Raw genomic sequence first — 24379 nt, 5'->3', positions numbered from 1 at the left:
CAGACTTTTCAAATTTATCACTAAATTCAGCTTCACCGTAATTCACTTCGATGACTGCGAGGATGATTTAATTTTTGCGTCAAAAAACCAAGGCGCCCACTTTAACTCGCAGACTCTCGAACCCCGGGGGCAACTTTGTTGTGACAATTTTTTATCGGGTAATAATCAGACAGTTATTTATTGTCTGCCTCTGCTGCAGCTGGCTGTGTGTCAAAAGTAACGAATTGCCGGGGGTCTTCGGCGCTGTGTGTAGCGTGTATGGCTCTATACATATATCTATATACATACCACACATGCGTGTGCGTATGTACATATAAATATATACTTGACTATAAAGAACCTACGCCACGAAGGAGTTTAACGGTGTCGGAGAATTCTAGCTACGTCTAACTTCTGCGATTCGTTCTGCAGCCTCTCGTGGTCGGGAATGAAAATCGTGCAGAGAATATCGTGCCCACGGTTATGATAAGAAAAAGTGAGACTTTCGCGATATTATTCACCGTATTCAATACCTGAATTATCACCAATCACATTACCTCGAGACGGGTTCCATCGAACGTCGTGGATAGTGATAATGGAGAGAGAAGATATCGTTTAACTTCAAACTATATACACACAGTGTACCGTCAATGCTCGACATTATTCGCGGTTCAACGGCGAGTTTATTGACGAATATCCTCACAGCGTATACCTACAACGCGGCTTTGACGCGAACGGGGCTGAAGGCAATAAAGAATTTACATCGAATCTAAATTCATCCACCACTAGAGCCGCATGCATGAGATATCCAACTAAAACGGAATCTCGCCGTAAACTCCAGACTCCGAATCGGTTCTAGTAATAAAAGCATTATATAACGTGGCTAAGAGATTTCGTTGACATCGCATATTGCGCCTGTGGTTGAAACCGTCATCTTTCGGACCTCTGACCTATGACCGGAAATTACTCAACAGCAGCTTCCCGTTTCACACCGCATATCTATCAGGATGAATTCCGAGCCTCCAGGTTTTTACCCTATCAATGTTGTTCATCCCGTTCTCGAAGTTCTTGAAAGGCCGAACCAGACGTGAGTAACGTCGCGCAATTTCGAAGCATTATGACAAAATTTTCAGAAAAGTTTTACATTTTTCTTGAAACCATCGTGAGTTATTAGACTTGTACGCGAGTTGGGAAAATACGTAATCGCAACTGTGCAGTATTGGAAAATCGAACTGGCAAATATTTGCAGCAGTTTGAAGCGTGGAAGTAGTTGAACTCGCTTGAGTTTTTCTTTTCTATTTTTATTACAATAAACAAACATGTTTGCTTCTGCAGATGGTGAACAAATCGTGTATTCAGACGTCTCTACTCTCCCATACATCGGAATAGTCGAAAACAGCTGCTGGTTAAGGGCGTGACGAAGTGTTCTTCTTTACGCTTGACTTCCTCGAGGCTACGCCCAAAGCTGAGATAAATCTTGATACAATTTTGGGGAGTTTTCCATATTAACGACCGAATCCCTGCAGGTGCTACTGCGTGCCAGGATTGCCATGATCTGAAATCGAGGATCGATCGTCGTAGGTATCCATTGAAACGCCTGTTTCGTGTCGCGTTTTTTAATGCCCAATAAATTAGTAACGTTCTCCTGCATCTCGTTGTTTGCGCAGCTGTCACACGACGGGGTGATTCTTGTGCAAACTTGATACGTTTTACCGTAAAAACGTTGAGAATGTGGACCAGAAAATCCATGACTACGCGCAAGTACGACACCATTTTTTAATCGTCGTATGTATAATTACAGGCTGAAAGGACTTTTTCCTCTTGATAGAAAGATTTTCTTTAAAAGTAATCCGATCACCGCGAATCTCATATACTCAGCATTTTTCTGAGAACGGGATGATCTAGAAGAGAGAATATAAGAGACAGAGAGAGAGAGAGAGAGAGAGAAGAAAGAAGAATAGATGGCACAGGGTTAAACGAGCGTTTGGACGAAATCGTCTGGTAGCATCCCGACAATTCAGTGTAAATTATTCTCACCCTGCCCGGTGGAATGACCAGTAGTTATATCCCAACTTTGGGAAATGATATCCTGCGTCCCAGTTCCACGAGTTACCGAGCGCAAAAGCGTCTGCCGATGAAATTAGGACATCCCTCATTTAGTTTGTGGTTACCTTATCCACCAGAAGTACCTACGACCGTTCACGTGAAAATAATTATTGTGCCATTATTCTTCAAGTCTTTTATTCTCACTAAGTAACATTTATTTCGTAAGTAATTATAATATATTTATATTAAGATTGGATTGGGTATTGAATCGTAAGTGTGTTGATGCGATAATTTAATGTATTTTAGCATTGGAACTGATCGACGAACCACTAAAAGAAAATGACTAATTATATCTAGTCAATATCCTGCAATTGGGATCAGGATCAGTGATGCAATGAAATTGTATCGCTCGTTTTTTGAGTTGACTATTTAGAGCCACTTTATCCGTGGTCAGAAAAGAAGGTTTTTGAGTGAAGCGAGGATTCACGAAATAATCATAAACCTAATTAAAGATCTATTCATCCAGTATAATCATTCGTTCGCGGATTTGTCACGACAGCATTCCATGCCGTTGATTCCTTTGGCAAAACAAGTACCCAAATAAACGTCACACATGGGACAGTAGTGTTCGGCGTTTCGAAAATATGGTGTGCAGTAGGGGAAAAGGCACAAACTGTAACAGAAGAGAATACCGAAGATTTAACGACTGACGTTGACTGACTAGGGTGGATTGCGATCGAATGATGTTCGGGGCTTTGGAAGGGTGAATAAATCCCTCGGGGGTATAAATTAATGAGCTGTAATACTTCTCCCCTGAAAACAATGGACTAAGGGCTAGTTTTTAAACTCTGCAGCGTTGATCGTGGTAGCCAAATATCTCTGGATTGGATCTGGCCCTTAAATTCTCTTCGCTTAACTTCCGGTCAAATCACAATCCTTACAAATAATAAATAAGTCCTGACCCTAAAGGAAATAGGCAGACCGCAACCAAGTGAGTTTGACTAGTTTCGACGTATCGGACAGCGGTTTGAATGGCCATAAGACAATTTGGGCAAGTCATTGTGGCCAGTCGTGGCCCAAGGGTTGTATGCTCTGAAAACAGGAAATTGAACGTACGGTTCACCCTTTGTACTCAGGATCCAATCTGGAAGAAAGTTCGTAATCAGGACGTTATTATTATTACCGTGCAAATATTTCCAGGACGAACGTGTTGAGAATTTCTTAAACCTCAGGTCGCCAGTCGAGGTATCGTTGTCGTTAATCGGTACAAATCCTTCGACGATCGTTTGACCGCCGCTCGAACTGTCAGCAGTTCCGGTTTCGGTCAGACTTCCCATCTCCTTGATCGTTTCCGCGGATGAGTCTTCTTCGGAGGACAGAAATTATCCAGAGAAAATGTTGTTAATTTTCTTTTCCGTACGTTTGTTTTTTTACCTTTCCACAATGCTAATCACAAGTTAACAACCATTCTGCATTCGCCGCACTCAGCCGTACACAAACATTGCTAATCACTGTGATCGAACATCATTTCTGGATATCACGCTTGGGTTTACAATTCTTTATCTAGATTATGCCAGCCTTGAATTTATACGCACGATAGCTGCTACCGCTTGGACGTACTTCCTCGGGTGTTACTTGTGACTTCATATCGCTGGAGGTCCAACTCGTCCGTCTTATTTACAGTCGCTATTGAATTATTTATGTCACGAGTTATAAATGACAGGCCCGTTTGCGGCTTCTTTGCAAATCGACGAAAAGTCGGAAGTGTGAAAATACCCTGAAGGGTGCCGCAAGTCGCAGAAAAATCTGTCGGGTTACGTCAACGCTGTTCTCACAGATTTCAGTGACACTAAATTCTCGTGGCAATGACTTCAGCATCGAGATGCAGACGTCTCGACACGTCTGAATAACCAAAGATAAATTCGAAATTAATTTAAAAACGTCCAGACACTGATTACACAGTTTCGAAATCATAAAATATAAATTAAAAATAAAAACACTTTCTTATCCTGTGACCAAGTACTAGAATCCTTCCAAATTCTTCGAAACTCTTCCGGGCTAAACAGGTTGGTTTCAATTCCTTTTACCTAAAATCTATACTGCTTTGAAATTTCCACCACACACACACACACACACACACATATATACGTATACATGTATATATATCTATATTTCCCGATCTACGGCATTATGCTATATCGGATATTCATATTGGGTCGAAATATGACATCCCTTGTCAATTACGTCATATAGTTTCCGTCAAGTTTCAGCTGCATTTCTATTGTCCTTTGGGGAATTGGCCACACACGTACCTCAAGAGTACATACATACCTATTAAAGCAGTGGTTTTCACGCTATAACAAATGGGAGACGCTGAGCAAAGTTCCGCTACGGGAAGTTCCTAGTTAATATTGAGTACTGGAAGGCAATATGGCGCAATTAGAACCATTCGATCGAAAATACTACGACTATTCCCAAGACAAGAATAAGAGGCGTGATTGCGACGAGTATCACGACAGATGCAGCTTGTGCGACGGAGAGCCAGGTAATCCATCGGAAGAATGGATATACAGCGACGAAAACTCTGAGAGTCTAGAAGATCTCGACAACTATAATCGGCACAGGGACGTAAACGATTGTAAGAACGTTTACTGGGAGGATAAATATTCTCCGGATAATGTGACAAATCGGCATATCAACGGTGCAACCTCCGCTGCAATACTTTGCCCACACTGCAATTATTATGTACATGCAGCAGCGGACCCAGGGCCAAAATGGTACATGTCCTTGCTCAGCACCGTTCTTCTACCATGTTGGTAAGCATGTTGATCTCTACTTTACCGTATATTCCTGCGTAGCTGGATGTCTGATAAGTTTACTCTCAAACCCATTGGCGGACGTAATGGAAACGGTGAATTTCCAAAAAGACAAAATTAACGTTAACCCAGTGTGAAGTGTAGCCTACAATCTGGTATTACATACATATACGTTATTCGTTGGTTGGATTCCTGAAATTTGGCCCCTGTGTGTTTGAGTTTGAACGATAGGAGCACCTCGTGAATACCAAATGACAATCACGTACTGACGTTGTCGCAGCTTATGTTTGTTACCACGTTTCACAAACGTGTTGAGAACTCCGAGGCACAGGTGTCCGATCTGTTCTCGTGTTATCCTCGTTGGCAGAACTTCGCCGTACGTAGCCCAGAGGCAGAATCACCCCTAGAACTACCCTAATGCAAACGTACAATTGGACTGCACACCAACTTGATCATCTTTAGCAGGTTACGTATACCATCAGTTTCTGAATCTGACACATATTCCAAGCATTTGTTATCGTTGATCTCATCAAACAGACTTTTTTTTCAAAATTTTATATAGTTTCGCGTACATCCGTTCAGCATGGTATCGTCCTGTCCAGATAATAGACTTGTTAAAATTCAACTTTCAATTCTGGAAGGCTAGAAATGAGTCGATCAAATACTTGTATTAAAAATGGGAATACTCCTGAAATTCATGCCCTCGTCCTACCGACCAATTGTGGTAGTTTGCCCTGTTTGTGAGGAGAAAATCATGACTATTGTTACGTATGGGTCATCCTCGTTCACCTATATCATGAGCAGGCTTCTGTGTCCATTTTGGTTATTACCTTCTTACGTTCTAATAACCGTTCCCTCGTTCCAAGCCTTTAATTTGATCTCTTTTTCTCATAATCGCCTAACTCTATGCCAATCTTTACACCTTTTCACAGTTTGTGTTTCATCCCGCATTTCACCGTGCTCGGCAAAAATCCGATACACAAGTGCCCTCTTTGCCTGATGACAATCCCACCTGAGATACTGACGGGTTCCGATTGCAACAAATTTTTGAGGCACAGGAAATGTTACAGGACAATTGCCTCGACTAAACTCCATCATCTAGCTGTTCGCAAAGTTCCTCCTGCAAACCACAATACCTGCATTCGGCAATGAATTGAAACCCGTATAAATACTTATGGAGGCCAATCAGGAACCCAGCGCCTCTAACAATGGCTCCGCGATTACCCAAGACTGCAACGAATTCTGTAACGCTGAAGCAACGGGTACTATAATAAAGTAAAGTAAACTGCTAGACGCACCGTGTGATGTAGCTGACGGCGTTAATTTCCAGGTTCAACGTCCACGCCTCCGACAAGTCGCAACTTCGATGCGGTGCAAAAAGTTCCTGAATCGTTAGAAGCGGTAATCAAGTACCCTATGAATCCTTCGCCAGGAACTTTCAAGCACACTGTACGCGGCACGCAGACACCATTGACGTTGATAGGGGTTACGATGTCCAAATCTAACGAGGAGAATCAAAAACCCCCGTTAGAAGTACCGGAAATATTGGAAGCTGAAATTCCTTCCAGAACGATAGAAGGTCCCGAACCTTCCACAAGTGTAGTTAAATCTGTATTCTCGCAGTTTAGAGTCGAGGCGGTAAGTCTTTGTTATCTTTTGTTCTGTTCCTGTAGATGATTCTTCCAGCATTTTCAATTCTTACAGGTGACTGTGAAGTTCAGCCACGAAGCCGCCACGCAGGCGACGCCCCCGCACCCCTCTTTGACATCGACCAGGTCCTCGACGCTCCCTATGAATGTCATGCAGATCGCTACCTCTGTCTCTTCCAACCGCTCTGGACCAAAAAGTGAAGTATTGACCGTGACCACTGACTATGGCACTCGGACTCCGGATGCCAGAAGTCTGCTGCTGGACGTCATTGAGCAGGAACATCCCATTCGCTACATCAATGTTGAACCGAGTAAAGATTTTCTTATGCAAATTTTTACTTCGGGGAAAACCGCCTGAATTTCACTGTCGCTGTATTACTTGAAAAATGGCAACGAATTAATTTAGATTGGTTATTTAGCAGTTGTTAGATGTTCAGAAGAGGCGAGTGTGAAAGGTTTTTGAGGTATTTTGAAAACGTTCAAATAGATTTAGGAAATGACCGAATCGCTGGAATCCAATCACGTTTATTGAAGGTGGTAACATTTAATATTGTGTTGACCTAATTAGTTGATACAGTTGGTGGTATTCGTTTTGTCCGGAATCAACCCCAAAAGCGCATCAACAGTCTATTCATCGTCGTTATTCCAAAGATGCAAAAATCCTCGATAGGTGAAATTTAGACGGTGTTCCCGTGTTAAGCGTATGGGGCAAATTGCGTATAATTAATCAACAGGTACTTCGGCAATTGCCGTGACAAGTTCGTCTCCTGTGACGACACCCGGCTTACCAAATTTTACAATGTCACCACCTTCAATTAACAGCCAAAGAAGCTTGCTGAATTTACAACGAAGGAGGCCAGAGAATCGATGGAGCTGTGGAAATTGCTTCCGACGAAACATCCCTCAGGGAGAAGAGGTATGGAGTAGATGGAATTAAAACGAGACTCGGGAGTATTCCTTGTTATTGTTTCTTCTTTTCTTCTTTTCCTCGTTCCTCATCCCGCAGCCGGATCTGATACCCTACACCATGGGACCACCACCAACGTATTCGGGAATATTTAGAGAGCAGAGATCGCTCTACACCGAATCAAGCATCCCACTACCACCAAGACTCTCCAACGACACGGTCACCTCATTCGTAGCACCAATACCTCCGCCTAGTTATGCCCAAGCCCAAGGTCTCTGCGTGTCTCCGTATTCGATGGAACAGATTATTTCAGTGACTCGTAATACACCACATTAATCTTCTCATTTTCTCATCACATATATTCGTAAAGCTTCAGGAACGTCAGACTCGTTGGAATCCGGGCATTTTTCTTTTCAATTTTTCCGTTTTGCTTTCCATTATTCCGACTTGGCAAACTCGCTTTCAGAAATGATATGAAAGTCCTGGTTCCAGCGAACAGGGGTGCCTGGCCGCCGAGGCCCACCGCAACCATTTGCCCAAGATGTGCGACAGTCGTTGTCACCGCAATCGAAGCTCGACGATCGGCCATCACCCATATCTCGGCATTGGTACTTTTTCTATGCGGGTAAAGTTGAACGCCCTTATTCTAACATTTTCAGTCAGTACCCGGACCATTAAGCCTACAAACACGGAACACCTGGTGTGAAAATTTGACGGCATATAAGGTTATAACGAGTCCGGTAAATTATAACGATTCGCAGATGCTGGCCGTGTTGTTTGATCCCGTACTGCATCGATTCCTGCAAGAGTACGCATCACCATTGCCCGATTTGTCGAACTTACCTGGGAACTTACACGCCTTGGTGATGCGGAAGAGGAGAGCCAACGACATGGACTCCTCATTTGGTGGAAAAAATAAACCTGAACGTTGAAAGTGGGAGCAGGAAATTGAATAAAATTTATCTGATCACACGCCAGGGCGGAAAATTACTCGTGTCATTTTGCCTTAGATTTATCCTTAGATTGTAACTCTCGTCAAGTCGAATAAAGGGACAGCTTCTAGTCCCTTAATGAAAAGTCTGCGTAGAGACGAGTATACAACTGGAACAGCTTTATTGCAGTCTCAGATATGTATAATGGTGTCTATAAATCAAAAGTGCCGACGTGCCTTGGCAGATGGATGGCATTTTCCTTAGTGCAAAACTTCCAGGATAGAGTTGTGAGATGCCAAATGAGTATCGCATTCCGGGCAGTAATGCTTTGCGGTGACGAAGCACATCGAGAAATACGGAAGAAGACAGCATCCGAGGAAACAGCTGCGATTATAGATGAAAAATTGTATCAATTGACGAAAGAGGATATTGGATCCCATCAGCACTTACCCAAAAATAACACAAAGGACGCAAGTAATGTGTGCAATCTTCGAATAAGATATTTTCACTTCGGTGATAACGTTCTTCCTACACGTTGGGCAGTACGCTATACTCGGACTATGGTGATTACCTGAAAAAAATCCAGGTAAAATCAAGGGTCGAATGATAACTGGTCAGATCGGTGATATAACAAACTTACGAGCCTCATTCCCAGTTGTGGATTGAGGTGAGGATCGATTTGGTGTGGACATGGCAACTCATCGTTCAATATGGTCATGGATATAGCTTATTTTGTAAACATTCATGAAGTACGTGAATTTCCTTTGGTGAAAAAACTAAAAAAATTGAGCCGAGCTTCACACGACGCGTTGAATATCCATGCAAAATCAATAAATAGTTTTGTAGAAAAGATCGAGCTGACAATTCTGTCCAATTAGGGTATAACGAATAGAATTTCGGTTCTACTGGTGAACATTAGGCGGATGCAAAACATCTTCGACTAGTTTATCACTGCTCGAATCAAACCCCAGGTTCATTTTCATAATGGCAGATAACCCTTGTCATGGATGCTCTACTGGGATGTCTACAGCCGCAGAATTACTGTCAAAGAAATAACGTGGGTCGATCCCAAATCGTCTCTATTCGCAGGGGAAGAAAAAAGAGAAAAGAAATTCAACAAAAAGAACGTTCCCGTTTCACAACAGCCGAGCGCAACGTAGCAATCTCAAAAGAAATTCAATACCAATTGTGGCCTCGAATTCAAGGGAAAAGTGACATACCGTCGTGGAGATGGTGGTATGTTACCATTTATCGTAAAAACAGGGTGTTAAATTCATTAACTTTTGGGAAACGATCTCTTTGAATAATAAATGTTCAAATTATTCGAGTAAGTTTCTTGAGCATCATATTCAAATTTTTCATCCGAACTTTTCAATTTCTCCAAGCTGGTGCGGTATGGTAAAACTGTAATCTCACAACCAGCAGGTAAATTCTGGTTGGCAGGAATTCACAATGTTTAGGTCGATACCAACAGATGGCACCATGTGGATGCAATTTTTGGGCTCTGCGAGCAACAAGTTGCTAAGCTCGAAGTGAGGAAACGGCTAATGTTGACTTGACGTGAATTGTTGATGAGACTCTTAACTCACTGTTGCAACAGTTGCGGAAAGCAAGATATCCTACCCAGTCATTCTGTAAATAGACCGTGAAATTAAACTTTATGCGGGTATTTGTATGAGTAATTATCCTACCAAAGACGGCGGTGAATGTAACAAGGTAATGTTACTATTCAGGTCACGTTCCACGCGGGCCTTTGATATGAAATATGACTCGCGTATTTTTGAAGAGGAATTACTGCGTCCAAGTTTATGGTAACTTTGCTATATCGTTCCAAATTCACGATCAGAATAGAGGAAGCCTTGAATGCGAACGGCTGAAAAACAAATAAATTGGAAACGGGGGTAGAATGTCTATACATACCAGGGTTACGGAATTTTTTAAACCTGTCTTATATATTCTATTATTAACTTCTTACGGTTCAGAATATCTGCAAACTTTTGTTACCTTTGAATAGCTCTAAATTATCAACTTGCAGCGTAGTTGAATTTAAATATTGGACTAGATCCAGCGATATTGTAGTAAAATACAGATAGTTATGATTGCAGAATCTGAATCTGACTCAGAATCAGCTGGGTATTATAAATAACCATATTATTCATTATAACCAGTTTGTTTGTCAATTGTTCAGTACAGTCGTTGCTGCGTTTTCACGTTTCATTAGTTTTTTTCATCGTCGGAATAGAAACGAATCAAACGATCCGATTAAATCGGGTTGATTTGAACACGATCAAATTTCATCGTACCATTTTATCTGCTGCTTCGATCGAACGAATAAGATAAAATAATGCGAAAGAAGCTTCGCTCGGTTATCTTAAAATGAGTCACTGCACTGACCAGGGAATCACCCGCAGTAATGTTTATATAAGCATTACAAGTAATTTCATTTTCAAACACAATTCCCACTTGAGAAACACGTGCGTGGGATATTGTGAAATGACCATTTGAAATACCGTGATTCAAAGTACTTATTGTATAACCGATGCACGTCGTCGTGAACGACATTCATCGGTGAGTCATTCTGATGGAAATAATCAGAGTCATGAGATTGTGAATAATTATCTTTCCAGAACTGAATATTTTTCCTTAATCAATTAATCTTAATCGATGCAACGAGAACGCGTGAATGCTTTTCTTCAATTGAATTTACTCTAATAGCAACAATTAAATGACCATATAAGGTGCGATGACATTGTTATCATCTCGGTCTTTAATCCTTCCTATCTTCGACCATTGACTAGACAGAAATCATCACTGAATTTGGCATGGAATTAAGTTTCATAGATTAGTTCCTCGCCCAACGTAATGAGATAACGTTATCTTGATATGGTTGAATTTTCACACCGCGAACGATCCAGTTCGCAACAACCATTCGTTCTTCGAACTTCGTGCAGCATTTGCATCGTCGAAAAAAATTCAAGGTACACGTCAAACATTCACAGTAATGGACAAGGAACCGCCTCCTCCTGGATTTATCAACCAGCAGCCACCCCCATATTCTCCACCGATGGGACAGACGACGGGAACCTCGGTACCGCTTTCTACGTTACCCCCGTATACTGAACAACCCCAATATCATCCTCACGGCGCAAACGTGACGTCACACGTCATCACCCAGCAGCCAGGTACTCACAATCAGCGTCGATTTTGTTAAATTTTTCAAGTGAAATGAATTTTTCAAGTAATATGTACACAGTATAACGACCATAGCAAAGGTACTTTGATGGCGGAAAAGTTATAGATGTGGATAACGGAACGGATGTAGGTATTGATCTTGGTTTCAAGGTCCATGAGATTTACAAACCGATTACCTACTACTCATGCCAAGGTGGCAAGCTCCTTTAGCATATAGTACTTGCAGAAATCTGGGTGAAACGAAATTTTTGTAAAATGACTTGTGGGTTTAGCTCAATTCTCGTAGGTTCATGACGAGAAATTCTAGAAATCAATGTTATCAATTATATTTCGATAAGTATTTTAATCAGATGACAAAGAATTATCGTCGACTAAGCGGATCTGTTTTTAATCCTCGATTAATCGTGAATGAAAATTAAACCCCGGTTGCAAAAATATTGAAAATAATAAGAGGTGTTGTTTTTTCAAATGATCAGAGTTACAAAAATTTCAAAATTATGTTCATTTCCGTCTCGTCATTTTCCAGGGACAACAGTTCATGTCATTACTAATGTATCCCCATTTGGACCGGAACCAATAACGATGACTTGTTTCAAGTGCAATCGCACGGTCAGCAGCGTAGTCATTAAGCAGCCGACTACTAGAACGCACTTGTGGGCATGCTTTTTATGCATGTTCGGGTAAGATGCGCTACTTGTTAAGATCACGTCAACATCTAATTTTTAATTAACATTATAGTGTCTTATTTTAATTGCCATATTTATCTCATCAAATCGCTCATAACTCTTTGACTCGTAGTTCGAAAGTACAAAGCATCCATTATCCATCTCCGAAATTTCTCCTTTAAACAGTCGTCAGGAGAATTATGCAAAAATTTTCATCCTCGTCCGTATTTCAGCTGCTGGCCCTGCGCTCCTATCGTCTACTGCACGGAATCCTGTCTCGACACTGCACACTACTGTCCCAGCTGTAAATCCTATCAAGGAAAGTATATACGTTAAGTAACGACTGAGGAGGACATTGAGATCGATGATCAACGGACCCAATCTAAGACTACGCATGGAAATGATTTTCGGACGTAAAATAAGGCTGATATTAAAATCAGTCCAAGTCTCAGACTGCAGACTACGTCTTAATTTAGTGTTTAATTTATGTTGTGCTATAAGATACTTCGACTTATTCTCGTTTATAAGACTAAACGTATATCCTATGTAGTATTTATTTTTATTGTTTCAAACCATGTGTCCCCTACTCGTGATTCTGCAAGCAAGGACAAAAGTAAAAAGAATTGAGGAAACAAACAGCAAATTACGCATAAAAAAAACCGCCAACTTCACAAGGACGCTTATCTTTACCGCGTGGTGCACGATGCAAGTAAAACAAATTAAAATTTGTTGATAAAACACGATGTGAACCAGAGACTCCTCCTTTGACATCGGAAGCGTTTCTACCTCGCGGCTGTCACAAAAAGCACGATTTTTTCGAAGATCGGCCTTTCGTAAACCTCGAGGTAAACTGCAAAAGTAAACAAACGATCGCGATAGTACAACTGATCTGTGATCGCAGTGCGGAACGTCCTCGACCGACATATCATTCGCACTCTGATTTACGCTGTCCTACAAAGTCGCTGAATCGGATCGGCATCAGTACCGATCAGAGCTAAAAGTTTATCAAAAAGTAACCGCAGACTGTTCATACGGCGCGAAATTCAATCACCTTGAAACACTAAACAAAAACTTTACAGCTCTATGCGTTAAAACTTGGCACGATCTTGTGCTGCCCGACGACGTCTCAACGGTTTTAACGTTAACACCGAAAGCCTCGAATAGTTGCAATCGTGAGCTGCATAGAAATAAAAAATAACCATGACGTACGTCATAAACCGAATAGCAAACGAAGAACAAATCGTCATATATCTAATCATACGAAGTGACGTCGAGGACATCGACGATCCGGAAAAGGTATAATAACGATTCCGCGATACCAGTACAAGCGGAGAGTGCCGTCGAGCGGCCGAAAGGCCTGTGAACAGCACCTCGTTACAACACCATTGCCAAAATGTAATCACGTGAATCTCCGGTTGAAAATCGATAATTTTTTGAGATAACAGAGTCTAATTCGCCGCGGCGCGGGGCGTCACGACGCGACGGAATGTTTTCCAACGAACGCTATCGCGTAGGCCGCGGTCTTGCCGCGCCGCGCCGCGACTCGTTGTCGCCAGTCAGTGTTGGCACTTTGGATCGTCGACGTCCGTTCATCCGTCCGTCGAGCAGCTCCTGCATACCGTTCGTGACTGCAGTTAACGACGCGTCGTCATGTACTCCGGGAATAACAATTACCAGTACAATCCGCAGTACGGCAATCAGCCGCCTCCGCCTCAAGGCTATCCGATGTACGGTCCTCCGCCGCCTTACGGTGCCCCGCCAATTACGCAGCAGCCACCCCCAGGTATCGTAATTTCGAGTAAATGGTGTTTGCACCAGGTCGATGGTCATTGATTGATTTCAAGTCCGTGCCGCGTGTCTACTATAATTTTTGCCCATGACAGGTACGACGGTTTACGTGGTTCCCGCCCAGGAACAGCAACGGTCAACGGGAATGAGTGCGGAGTCGGCACTTTGCTGCGGGTGTTGTTTAGGGTGGGTTGAAATTTTGGCGATTTTTACTCCGATTTTTATCTTGCTTTTATTTATTCATTCTTTTACCTGTATGAGCTTGAACCGTTTTATTTATTTTACTTTTCATCGATTCCAGACTCTGTCTAGGGTGCGGACCTTGCGACCTCTGTTGCTGCTAGTTCCAAATCAACGGGGGTAACAAGTGGTTGCCAACGACACAGTCTGTGCGATGATTATACCGATTTGTAATAACCGACGATGGATTTATCGACGCCTTGGGAAAAACGGAGCGGATGTTGACTAATTACCTTGCCATGTAGGGAAAATGTTGTCAAGAACAGTTGTGGACTCTTGTCAGTGTGTGAGAATGGGTGTCAGTGTGGGTGATTGTGCGCAGAGATAATGGATTCTTAAGATATGTGAAACCTGTTGTATAGATAAAAGAAATAAAATTTTCAACCTCGAGTCTGGCGCGATGATGCGCAGTCCGGGCTAATCGTGAATAACAAGACGCTTAAGTGGTTGGGTACGTCGGTAAAGTAATTAAATATCATAATTGTGTAAATATTAGGTAACGGTTAAAGGTGTTCAGTAAAAGAATTAACAGATACATGTGCCAGTTACACTTTAATTTATTTATTTCTCTCTCTCTTTGGATCCTACAAATACATGCAATTCTAAAATATAATATGACATCATCCTGACTCAACTGCGTTGAAATGCGGCCTTTATTCGATTATATTAACGTTTTTCGTCTTTATCTCACTCTTTGTGTAGTGCAGAAAATTTTGGTTTATGTTCAATTGCAAAACAGGATACCATACAGCAGTTTATTGTTATTGTAGAAGCAACGTGTGAATTAAAAATTAGTACTTCAGTCACGAAGAGGTTCTTACGCCATTGTTTGTATACCTACGCGAAATTGTTACAAAAGATAGTGTTCGCTCATGAGTTATTGTATCACCAACGACTTCGCTGCGTTAATGTACAATATTCAAAATTCTGAGAGCTTGATGGCGGCTGAATTTGAGCGACGATAACAAATCGCGATAATGATTGATAGCATCGGTTCAAAAGACAGTATCACAGGCCTTGCGATCCGATATTTTATACTCCTCTTACTGGTACGTCACTGACTGAGATACGAAACACATGTTGTCACACACTTGCTGCACGGAACTCACGGATTCCGCAGTAGACGATAAAACCTTGGCCGGTGAACACTGGCTGGCAATTTATTTTCGAACATAGGAGAACCGGAAACTGACTACCACCCCCTATACTTTGACTACACAGCAACTCTCGTTATGATCAACAAGGAGAAAGAGGCAACGGCAACGGCTGGCAGTTCTGCACCAAATCGTGAAAATCTTACGGACGATCCGCCACCACCTTACACCCTCTACAAACCGACAATGGCGGACGAACCACCTCCGCCGCCCCTCGAGCCTCCAGCTTTGACTTCGGGAAATCCTCCAGGTTGGCGTAACGACAGATCAACTTTATGATATTCAGAAAATCTAATACTCGTACCGACTAATTTTCCGGATCATTATTCCGATCCTACTCAGCTGTAACAACCCAAGTCATAACTGGTCCTGGTCCACAAATTTCGGAGAACTCTCCGAACTACCACTTGACGTCGGGAGAAAGCATCAAGGCTGCCTGTTGTATAGTGTAAGTCGTATTTCAGGTTTCGTCAATATCAGCCGTTGTAAATTTGGTAGTAAACTTTTTGGTGAAGTAAATTTTTTAGCATTTTATATACCTGTTTTAAAAGGTTTCAATTTTATTCAGGTTGTGCTGGTTCTGGATACCGTTCGCCTTCTGCATCGACTGTTGCTCCAGAAGTTACCCACAGTTGAGGCCCAAACGATATCGGTAGAGAAAACGCTTCCTGTTGCCTGGACTCGAATTTAAAAGGACGAATCGCAACTTTCAAGATGCCCAGCTCGTTTTCAAGAACCAAGTGAACCAGGACAAAACCTAGGCGTCAAACTCTGTTCCTGGTTTGGCCAAAATACGCGTGCGTGTGATTGGGACCATGTGAAAGCGATCGCTGCAAGTTTACAGTGACAACTATAGTACTACATAAATGCAGGCGAATTTGCTCTACGTTAAATTGTCCGTGAAGCAATTCCACGAAATAATCGTGGCTCAAGTCGACCGGTGTAATTTTAAAAATTGGGAGCAAAACAATTTTGCTTTTAACGTCGTAACTATTTTTTGAAGAAGTCAATTTCTTACGCTCCGTTAGACTTGTATCAGTTCATTGATCACCAGCAATTCGAACGTTCTATAATCATGTAGAACTGAACAAGTGACAATTTTTCAGTTGAATAATTTGCCACTGTCAGTAGGCAGGTTTGAAGTAGTTGGAATATATCGATCGTTCTGAAAATATTATGAAACTCTGACATTTGAAGTGAAATCGAAGATCGATCTTGAAGTTTTACGGTAGCTGGAATATGGTGCCAAGAAGAAAAATATTATTCTTTATTTTTATGTAACGATAATGAATTTTTGCTGATGAGTAAATTCAAATGATTTATCAGAAATTCTTCTCATAATTCGTTTCGTACAGTAAGCAGCTGAATCCGTTTTCTCTCCACTTACCAGCATTATCTCGTATTTATACCGGTCCCCTTGAGAACGTTTCAATAGTTTTATCTTAATCTTAGTTTGCAATTTTTATGGTCTATATACCTCAACTGTTAACTGCGGCTGATTAGACCTGACATATTTTACCGTACTATAGACACACATAAGTATAATCATACCCTTAGTCACATGTTCTAATCAACAAGACATTTATAATTGCTGTTTTCGTTCAATACGACCATCGCTATTTCCATTTATAATGTATGAGTATATGTCACTGAAAAAACTAAGACACAGGTCAGCTAGTACTGTGTGGGGAAAAAAACTGAATAGCAAAGGTGAACCCTTACAGGGTATTCATGGCGTACCAAGACGTCGTTACTTATACTTGTCACGTCGTGAAGCATGACATCCCATAAATGCGAATCATATCCGGGCCTCGCTTCCGCACAACGATTGACTTATTGAGGCCCTACAGTTTCTTTTTTTTATATACATTATCACGCTGTGCCATGTGTGTATCAATATGAATTCAATTTCAATACGTAAGGGTCTGCGGCTGCTTATGCTATAAATAATTCTAAATGACATCATGCAGTGGTTCGAAAACGTTGCGATTTCGTTCGTCACTTTGTAATTTCCAATCAATAATCGAAACTTCAATCCTTTATATATGATAAAAATCGACAAATAAACAAAAGTTGCCAAATTTACCGGCTTCATATATGTCTTCTATATATATATGTAATGGCAAAAATCACACACCACGTCGGAAATTTCGAATTATTGTCACGTGTGATCGATATCAGACTTGCATTGATATTAATTATAAGATACAGATGACAATTCTACAGATGGCTTCAAGGAAATTTCTTGCCGCACTAAAAGTTAAATATCGGGCTCAAAAATAAAGATAATCAAATTTCGCAAGCGCCTTTTCAGGAGGACAAATTTACCTTCATTTTGCTTTTTTAGAAAATACTACACCATTTTTTTTTCTCTGGCTCCGGTACGTATTTTTGAACATTGCCGTTTATAGGCTATTTTTTAGCCGACGAAAATTAACCACAAAGCTAAGAGAAGATTTTTTCTCCGTTTTTCTACGATAAACTTAGAAAGGATATCAAAACCTACATTTTCATTTTCTAGGAAGTTTCGTACGATTTTTTTCGCCCCGGTATTGCATTTTTAGATCAAAAAGATATGTTAAAAAAGAAGGCGTAATCCAATAACTATGGGGTTTTATAGGAAATGTCAAGACGGTAATAAGTCCAGTTGTTGTGTCTCGAGAATTATCGGATTTAAGACAAGATATTAATAAGAAAAAATGTAATACTAGGGCAAAAAAAAAATCGTACGAAACTTTTTAAAAATCGTAAATCTAGATTTACCTATCCTTTTTAAGTTCACCATAGAAATAACGGAGGAAAATTGTTTCCCTAAGCTATGGGGTGAATTTTCGATGACTAAAAAATAGCCGAAAACAGCCATGTTCAGAAGTAAAATCGCAGAGAATTTTCTAAAAAAGAAAAATACAGGTAAATCTGTCTCCTTTATAATACCGCTTGGAAAATTTGATTATCTTTATTTTTGAGTCAGCCGTCTAACTTTTAATGCGGCAAGAAATTTCGATCGGTGTACCCAAACTTTTGGCCGAGAGTGTATAATTATGAAAAGGTGTAAAATCGGTATAGACAGGTATATACGAGCGTTCAAAGCGTGGAGTTTTTCCCGCACTAGAGGAACCTTCTATCCCCTCTATCCTTCCGCTTTTTCACCTTCCTCTCGAAATTCCCCCTCCCTCCTCACATTACTCACCTGTGTGACCGCCATGACGGTGCTCCTCCGATTCGCCGGTTGCCACGAGTGTCTGCAGCGTTAATCGTGCGCAAGTTTCTGTGTGTAACTGATTGCAGAGACAACAGGTGAACATAGTTCGAAACGTCAAGTGGTGCGTCGGGAGGATCAGGGGAAAAGCTTTCCCGGTTCATCGAATTTTCAACTTTAAAATTAATTAAATTCGCAACATGCATCATCAAGAGAATGCGTCGCCTTACAATCCCACGACTGAGCCGATCCCTCAACCAGGTGGTGGAGTCGCCTACACGCCGGCACAACCAGTCAACATTCAACCAGGTGAAACGCTTTATAATCTATAGTGGAAATATTTTCTTCACTTTAGGTGATATTCCACGATCGAATTTTGCTTCAGAAATTTCAGGTGATTTGAGGTGAGTGTACCAGTTATGGACCCTGTTCCAATGATTGACCTTTTTTGGTTACAAAGGTTTGATCCTTGTTTCTAAGATTACCAAAAAATAAATTTCCAGTGTCCAACCCTCCAGCAGTTGGTCTTTGTTATCGAGAAATTCACAATTTTCGACGTAAATTTATAATATTGGAAAATGAAAGGTTCAATAATTGGGTCTAAAGGTGACAATAACTGGTACACTTGGTTTAGGAGTTTGTATTATTTTTATGTATTATACGGCAGATCGTGTGCCGAATTGTTTTGAATTTTGAAACAACGAAACGGTTGTGGCGCTACCGTGAAGAAAGTAATCTGCACACTCATTTTTTACATTCACTTTAATTGTGAAACGACCAGTTTTTCCCCATCTGTGGTTGAGGAAAATAGTGTAAAAAAAAGATATTCCTACACGAGTCAGTTATACGATTCGAGAGCGTTAATTTCATTATTTATTCGCGGCTCATGGTATATTTTTTATTCACTTGGAAAAGATTGAGCGTATTTTCGAAACGGTATTCATTTCTGAAAGCCCAAGCGTAAATTGTTATCTAAAGTAAACCAGCGATAAGATAAAAATGCGGTATCTAACCGTGTTGTTTAATATCCTGATGTAAGTGTTGCATGACCGTAGTATTGTTTTCGAAATACTACCTACATCATTAATCGGCCCTGACGCGTCGATCGATGCCCTAGATCAGAGTGCTCGAAATATAGTCCACCCCAACAATGTATATTCTGCATATAATGGGTGTTTGGATTTTCCGAAATGCCCGGAAGCGATGTTGTGCCATTATATAAATCACGTACTTGTTTACCTACCGATGGAGGAAAATATTTCCAAACAATTTCGGCTAAATGACTAGGAAATGCTTAAGTGTCTTCTTGCCCAGCTCATTGTCAGTCTGAATCATGCCAATGGTATGTGGCATCTCAATAATAAACTGGGAGGATTGTATAGGCTGTACTTAAAATCAAGTGATAACTCATACGACTGACCAAAAATAATCGATTGTTGGATTAAATCAAATGACAAATGAATTTTTTCACCTGAAATTAAAAAATATTTTGAATGAAACCATAATTCAACAAAAAAAAATTTCCGCTATTAAGACTAAATACTGAAATGTACGAGACTTGGGTTTCACGTGCACCGTTTCATAAAAATACGAAATAATCGATTAATTTATACCGATTCAATTGAGTTATGTTCGATTATTTTTTTGGACTCGATTATTCTATGCACTGTGTAACTCATGCTGATAATTATTTTCTGTCGACGCGGTAGTAAATTGTTTTTTCGTGTTCCAATGGCGGAAGTCAGAGGTACGAATGAAGGAACAGGCTGCTCGAATTTCATCATCGATGATTTTGATTCTCCATCAGATTTTCGCCGCTAGAATGTGACAGATATCATCCTGTGATCGAGAAAAATGTCACACCAACTAATTTAAGACAATTTTTATACGCAGGTGCTTCTGTACACGTGTTCACCACCACTCCAAACGTGGGTCCTGATCCTTGCATGGTTACCTGTCACGTGTGCGGCCAGAAGGGTGTCACCAGAACGGAGAGAGGAGCTAGTGGCAGGACACACTTGATGGCCCTTGTCCTTTGCCTAGTTGGGTAAGCAATTTCTGTTAAAACCCTCTTAAGAATCTCCAAGATTCAATTTTTTTTTCTCTAAAGAAACGGATCAAAATGTATTCGACGAAACTCGGAAGCTGTGTTTCACGCCCACAAGCGGGAGTAATAACAACAGACCAATTATCGACAAAATATATATTTATCCAGCGTATATTTAACATTTGAAGATCCTGTTATGGGGCAGTACATGGGGTGTGAAAAACAAATATTATAGTTTGTACAATGCGTCAGAAAATTCTCATGAAACATACACGTATCGAAGTTCGTGCGGTCGACTTAAATTTCAATGAATTCACTGTATCATGTTATATTTATGAGTTCATATCTAATCATATTCGTAATTTTCAGATGCTGGTGCTGCGCGCCGTGTGTCTACTGCGCGAACAGCTGTCTGGCAACAAAACACTTTTGCCACAAATGTAACTCTTTCGTTGGAGTATACAACGAGCAGCTCTTTTAAGCGACATTTTGAGCCAAGATTTTCTTTTCTGTATATATTTATTTCGTATTCAAGGAGTAACGGGTGAGAATAAATTTACCTACGAGACCAGCAGGTTTTATTATATACACATACCGTCACTGTCTGGTTGAGTTTTCGACCGATTATGAAATTACAATGATATCAAACTATCATTTGACTTCGTTCCCGTTTATACGTACTGTCTGTGTATAAATTACATACATGTAAAATGTAACTGTCATACGTACGGGTACGTGAATTCGAAAACATCTGCTAATGAAAATTGTAAATACGGTTCATATCTATTTGTATATCGTTAACGCTCTTTGTGCTGTCTATTTGTTGACCAAAATACGATACTGACATATATGTATAAAGTGCCATAGTCTTATTAGGATTACGTATTGTGCAGCACATGCATTTTACACACAAAGTATGTATTATTAATGCAGAGGAGTTGTGGAATGTTAGGCTGCCCCAATTAAAGTAACCAGTTCATGCTTTAGACAGTATAACTGACTTTTGTTTGATATTTTTAAATAAAAACACCCTACGTATAGTTCGTATTATACGTATTATATACTACGTGTTAGGAACTTAAAAAAATAAGTGCATAGGCAGAAAATTGAAGGTATGCATTCCTATTCTGTATGTTATCACGTCAGATTTGTATTGTCTACTCATATCTCACGGACGTAAGAATAGTTTTGTGTTTAACGGTCAACCGCTTGCGATTAGCTTGTGGCGTACACCCAGCTATACATATATATCGTATGGGAGAAGACAGAAATGTGTCTAATAGGAAAATGTCACAAGTAATGGCGAAAAAGAGAGAACATCGCGTTGTTAAGGAGGTTCACGCAACTAATGGTGATTCCAAGAATTCCAAATTGGAGGCTTGAAATTTACAGCGTTATCGAAAAATGTGTCATACATCGATAGATGTATCCATAGACTATAGATAGGTAGGTTCTTATGGCAGAAGCCAAGAAGAATACTCCAGGTAGCGATGATTCGTATTTGTTTAACATCGATCTTTCCAACTTTTGATAAGTTTCTTTGGGTTTAAAGAAAGATTCTTTCAAAAAATAAGAGTTCTAAGATGGCGCTGATTCAATTTTTCGCTTTTTTCATATTTCTTTCAATTTTTAACGGGTTTCCGTCTCAATATGCACTGAAACGTACGCAGCCTTATTATTTTCCACATGGCAACACGCGGCAAAGGAGAGTGACCACCTCGTCCAAAAACATTGACCGTCAGAACAGAAGGCTGGTAGTGGTGTAAACTGTAAAGCTGATGTTTACAGATAAAATGATATTTGTAAATAATATCTAAATTCGAAGCTGCAAAAATCGGCGTCACAGCTTACGTCATGACCAGTCTTCTGCTCTGACAGTCAATGTTTTTGGACGAAGTAATATGATCATATGATAGATGAAAGAACGCTGTTGCCACATTTTATTTTTCGATTCTACTATAAGCAAGTTATAATTCAAATACTTTCAACGTTTTAACCATCAATTAATCTACACTAATAAGTTAGACATAATTTGAATAACACTCCCAAGACTTTTTAATAATGTCTAACGCAATAGAACTATGACTAATTAATATTCCACGAAGATATAATCTCGCGGATGCCACGACGGAACAACGGAAGTGACAAACCGCGATAAGCCACATCGTGACGGAATGCACCTCACTGATTGTGAAATTGAAATGAAATTATATTTCGATTCTCACTTGGATTTAAAGCATACCAAAGTCTCAGCGAAAAATCACTCAAACAAAAATTTTCCATAGTTAATCCTTAATTTAGGAAATGTAAAAATCAGTCAATTTCAACCATGAAATTTTATTTGCTAATTTGAAATAAAAGAAAATATTTTTATGAAATATCCAAAATGTGCGTAATTTGTTAAATAATTGCGTTTTATAATAGTAAAAGCAACTTATTTTAATTAGAAAGTGTTGAAATTTAAATAATAAAAAAAATAACGCTGATTTAAAAAAGTTTTAGGTTGTAAAAATTAGAGAAACAAGTAATTTCGGCTATAAATTATATCCCAAAGATTTGGGACTGAAAAATTTATACAAATTTTAGACATTTTTTTTTCTCGATACAAATTATTCGATGGTCATTGGTCAAAACCGTAAGTATTGAACTTAAAATTTGAAAATCGCCAGTGGATTAAAATAGTGATATTATGGTGATACCAGAGTGAATTTTCCGAGCGTAATTTTTGTAAAATCGCAGTAGAATACAGGAATTCGATTGATAAAGCTCAAACATTTTTATATACAACAGAAGATTTTTCAGAAATATCAGATTTTTAAATTGGCATTCATAAATATAATAACTTTTAAAATTTATAGCTGATTCAAAGTTTCTTAAGATCAATTTTATTATCAATTGGAAAAATTTCAAAACAATTCAAATGGAAAAAAAAATCACACAGAAAATCGCGAGCCAAATTGGAGAGGTCAAGGGTCAAAATCAGGTCGAGTTAGCATGGAATACTCTTTACATATTTTCAAGAATATCGAAGTTCGTGTAAAAAAAAGCGAACTGGCGACGTGGTTTACTCAAAGCCGTCGCGGCTTTATTGCAATTACGCCCATGTGCATTTGACCGTCCCAAGGTCGATTCGAGTTGAATGTATAACCTTAAAAAACAATAATAACAACGGCTCTGGCCGCGAGCCATCTCCTTGACCTTAAACAAACAGCAACGTGTAAGGAAGATCCGGGGACACGTTCGATCGCGTTGTTACCTCTACTACTAATAGAATCAATAAAATTAACAAAAATCCCCCCCCCCCCCCCCCCCCCCTACTGATTGTGAGCGTTATCGGTGCGATGATTCAATCAAACGTAGAATGTTACTGTATTTCAGTAACGAACAGACGTAATTTCCGACTGTCCGATCTCACGTATCCGGTGGCTCTTAGATAAGGGCTATCAGAAAATAAAATGCACGAGATCACGCAACTAGTAACGTCTATCATCTAGTCAGAGTGCATAAATAGACTTGAATAGTCATAAAACTTTCCTCGCAGTACATCGCTGATAAGAAAAAATTTACGATTGATATCAAAACGTGAACGAGTGTCTGACTTATGTTTATACGTAAGTATATTCATGTAATCATCAAATCCGCTATAATAATCATAGTTCGATCATCTCCATGGTAAAAGTTTATAGCGAAGAATATAAAAAATTATTTCGTCGTTGATCAAATACTCGCGAAATCCATCAACAATCCAACAGCGTTCTTAAAAGA

At 40.0% G+C, this 24379-nt stretch overlaps 7 protein-coding genes across 8 annotated transcripts; 6 read left to right on the top strand and 1 right to left on the bottom strand.

The window, feature by feature from the left end:
- Positions 1-4769: 4769 nt before the first annotated feature.
- Positions 4770-7797, top strand: LOC124405728. Its single transcript, XM_046880883.1, has 5 exons — positions 4770-4841; positions 5122-6103; positions 6172-6479; positions 6546-6801; positions 7225-7797. Exons 2-5 carry the CDS (start codon positions 6016-6018, stop codon positions 7425-7427), a joined length of 855 nt encoding a protein of 284 aa, XP_046736839.1. The 5' UTR covers positions 4770-4841; positions 5122-6015; the 3' UTR covers positions 7428-7797.
- LOC124405927 (lipopolysaccharide-induced tumor necrosis factor-alpha factor homolog) lies at positions 7518-8369 on the top strand. The gene is made up of 3 exons (XM_046881198.1): positions 7518-7684; positions 7864-8022; positions 8159-8369. Exons 1-3 carry the CDS (start codon positions 7518-7520, stop codon positions 8262-8264), a joined length of 432 nt encoding a protein of 143 aa, XP_046737154.1. The 3' UTR covers positions 8265-8369.
- Positions 8370-8542: 173 nt separating this feature from the next.
- LOC124405926 (lipopolysaccharide-induced tumor necrosis factor-alpha factor homolog) lies at positions 8543-18715 on the bottom strand (the record flags this gene model as incomplete). The annotated part of the gene is made up of 3 exons (XM_046881197.1): positions 8543-8713; positions 8780-8900; positions 18559-18715. Coding segments are annotated over 3 exons (402 nt in total), but the record flags the coding sequence as incomplete, so codon positions are not given.
- LOC124405732 (lipopolysaccharide-induced tumor necrosis factor-alpha factor-like) lies at positions 9915-12565 on the top strand. 2 transcript variants are annotated; one of them, XM_046880888.1, is made up of 4 exons: positions 9915-9963; positions 11163-11511; positions 12048-12201; positions 12420-12565. In XM_046880888.1, exons 2-4 carry the CDS (start codon positions 11331-11333, stop codon positions 12520-12522), a joined length of 438 nt encoding a protein of 145 aa, XP_046736844.1. In that variant the 5' UTR covers positions 9915-9963; positions 11163-11330; the 3' UTR covers positions 12523-12565. The 2 variants fall into 2 exon arrangements, with proteins under 2 accessions (XP_046736844.1, XP_046736843.1); XM_046880887.1 differs by lacking the exon at positions 9915-9963 and having other exon boundaries at positions 11059-11511.
- Positions 13735-14749, top strand: LOC124405736 (cysteine-rich and transmembrane domain-containing protein 1-like). The gene is made up of 3 exons (XM_046880893.1): positions 13735-13969; positions 14070-14160; positions 14276-14749. Exons 1-3 carry the CDS (start codon positions 13837-13839, stop codon positions 14316-14318), a joined length of 267 nt encoding a protein of 88 aa, XP_046736849.1. The 5' UTR covers positions 13735-13836; the 3' UTR covers positions 14319-14749.
- LOC124405734 lies at positions 15009-17211 on the top strand. The gene is made up of 3 exons (XM_046880891.1): positions 15009-15618; positions 15711-15816; positions 15937-17211. The coding sequence occupies exons 1-3, from the start codon at positions 15447-15449 to the stop codon at positions 16022-16024; spliced, it is 366 nt and encodes a 121-aa protein (XP_046736847.1). The 5' UTR covers positions 15009-15446; the 3' UTR covers positions 16025-17211.
- Positions 18529-21402, top strand: LOC124405733 (lipopolysaccharide-induced tumor necrosis factor-alpha factor homolog). Its single transcript, XM_046880889.1, has 3 exons — positions 18529-18876; positions 20461-20614; positions 20984-21402. Exons 1-3 carry the CDS (start codon positions 18768-18770, stop codon positions 21093-21095), a joined length of 375 nt encoding a protein of 124 aa, XP_046736845.1. The 5' UTR covers positions 18529-18767; the 3' UTR covers positions 21096-21402.
- Positions 21403-24379: the final 2977 nt, after the last annotated feature.

This window comes from Diprion similis, chromosome 4 (assembly GCF_021155765.1).
Source record: "Diprion similis isolate iyDipSimi1 chromosome 4, iyDipSimi1.1, whole genome shotgun sequence".
NCBI classification, from domain to species: domain Eukaryota; kingdom Metazoa; phylum Arthropoda; class Insecta; order Hymenoptera; family Diprionidae; genus Diprion; species Diprion similis.
This window is presented reverse-complemented; position numbering and strand designations above follow the sequence as displayed.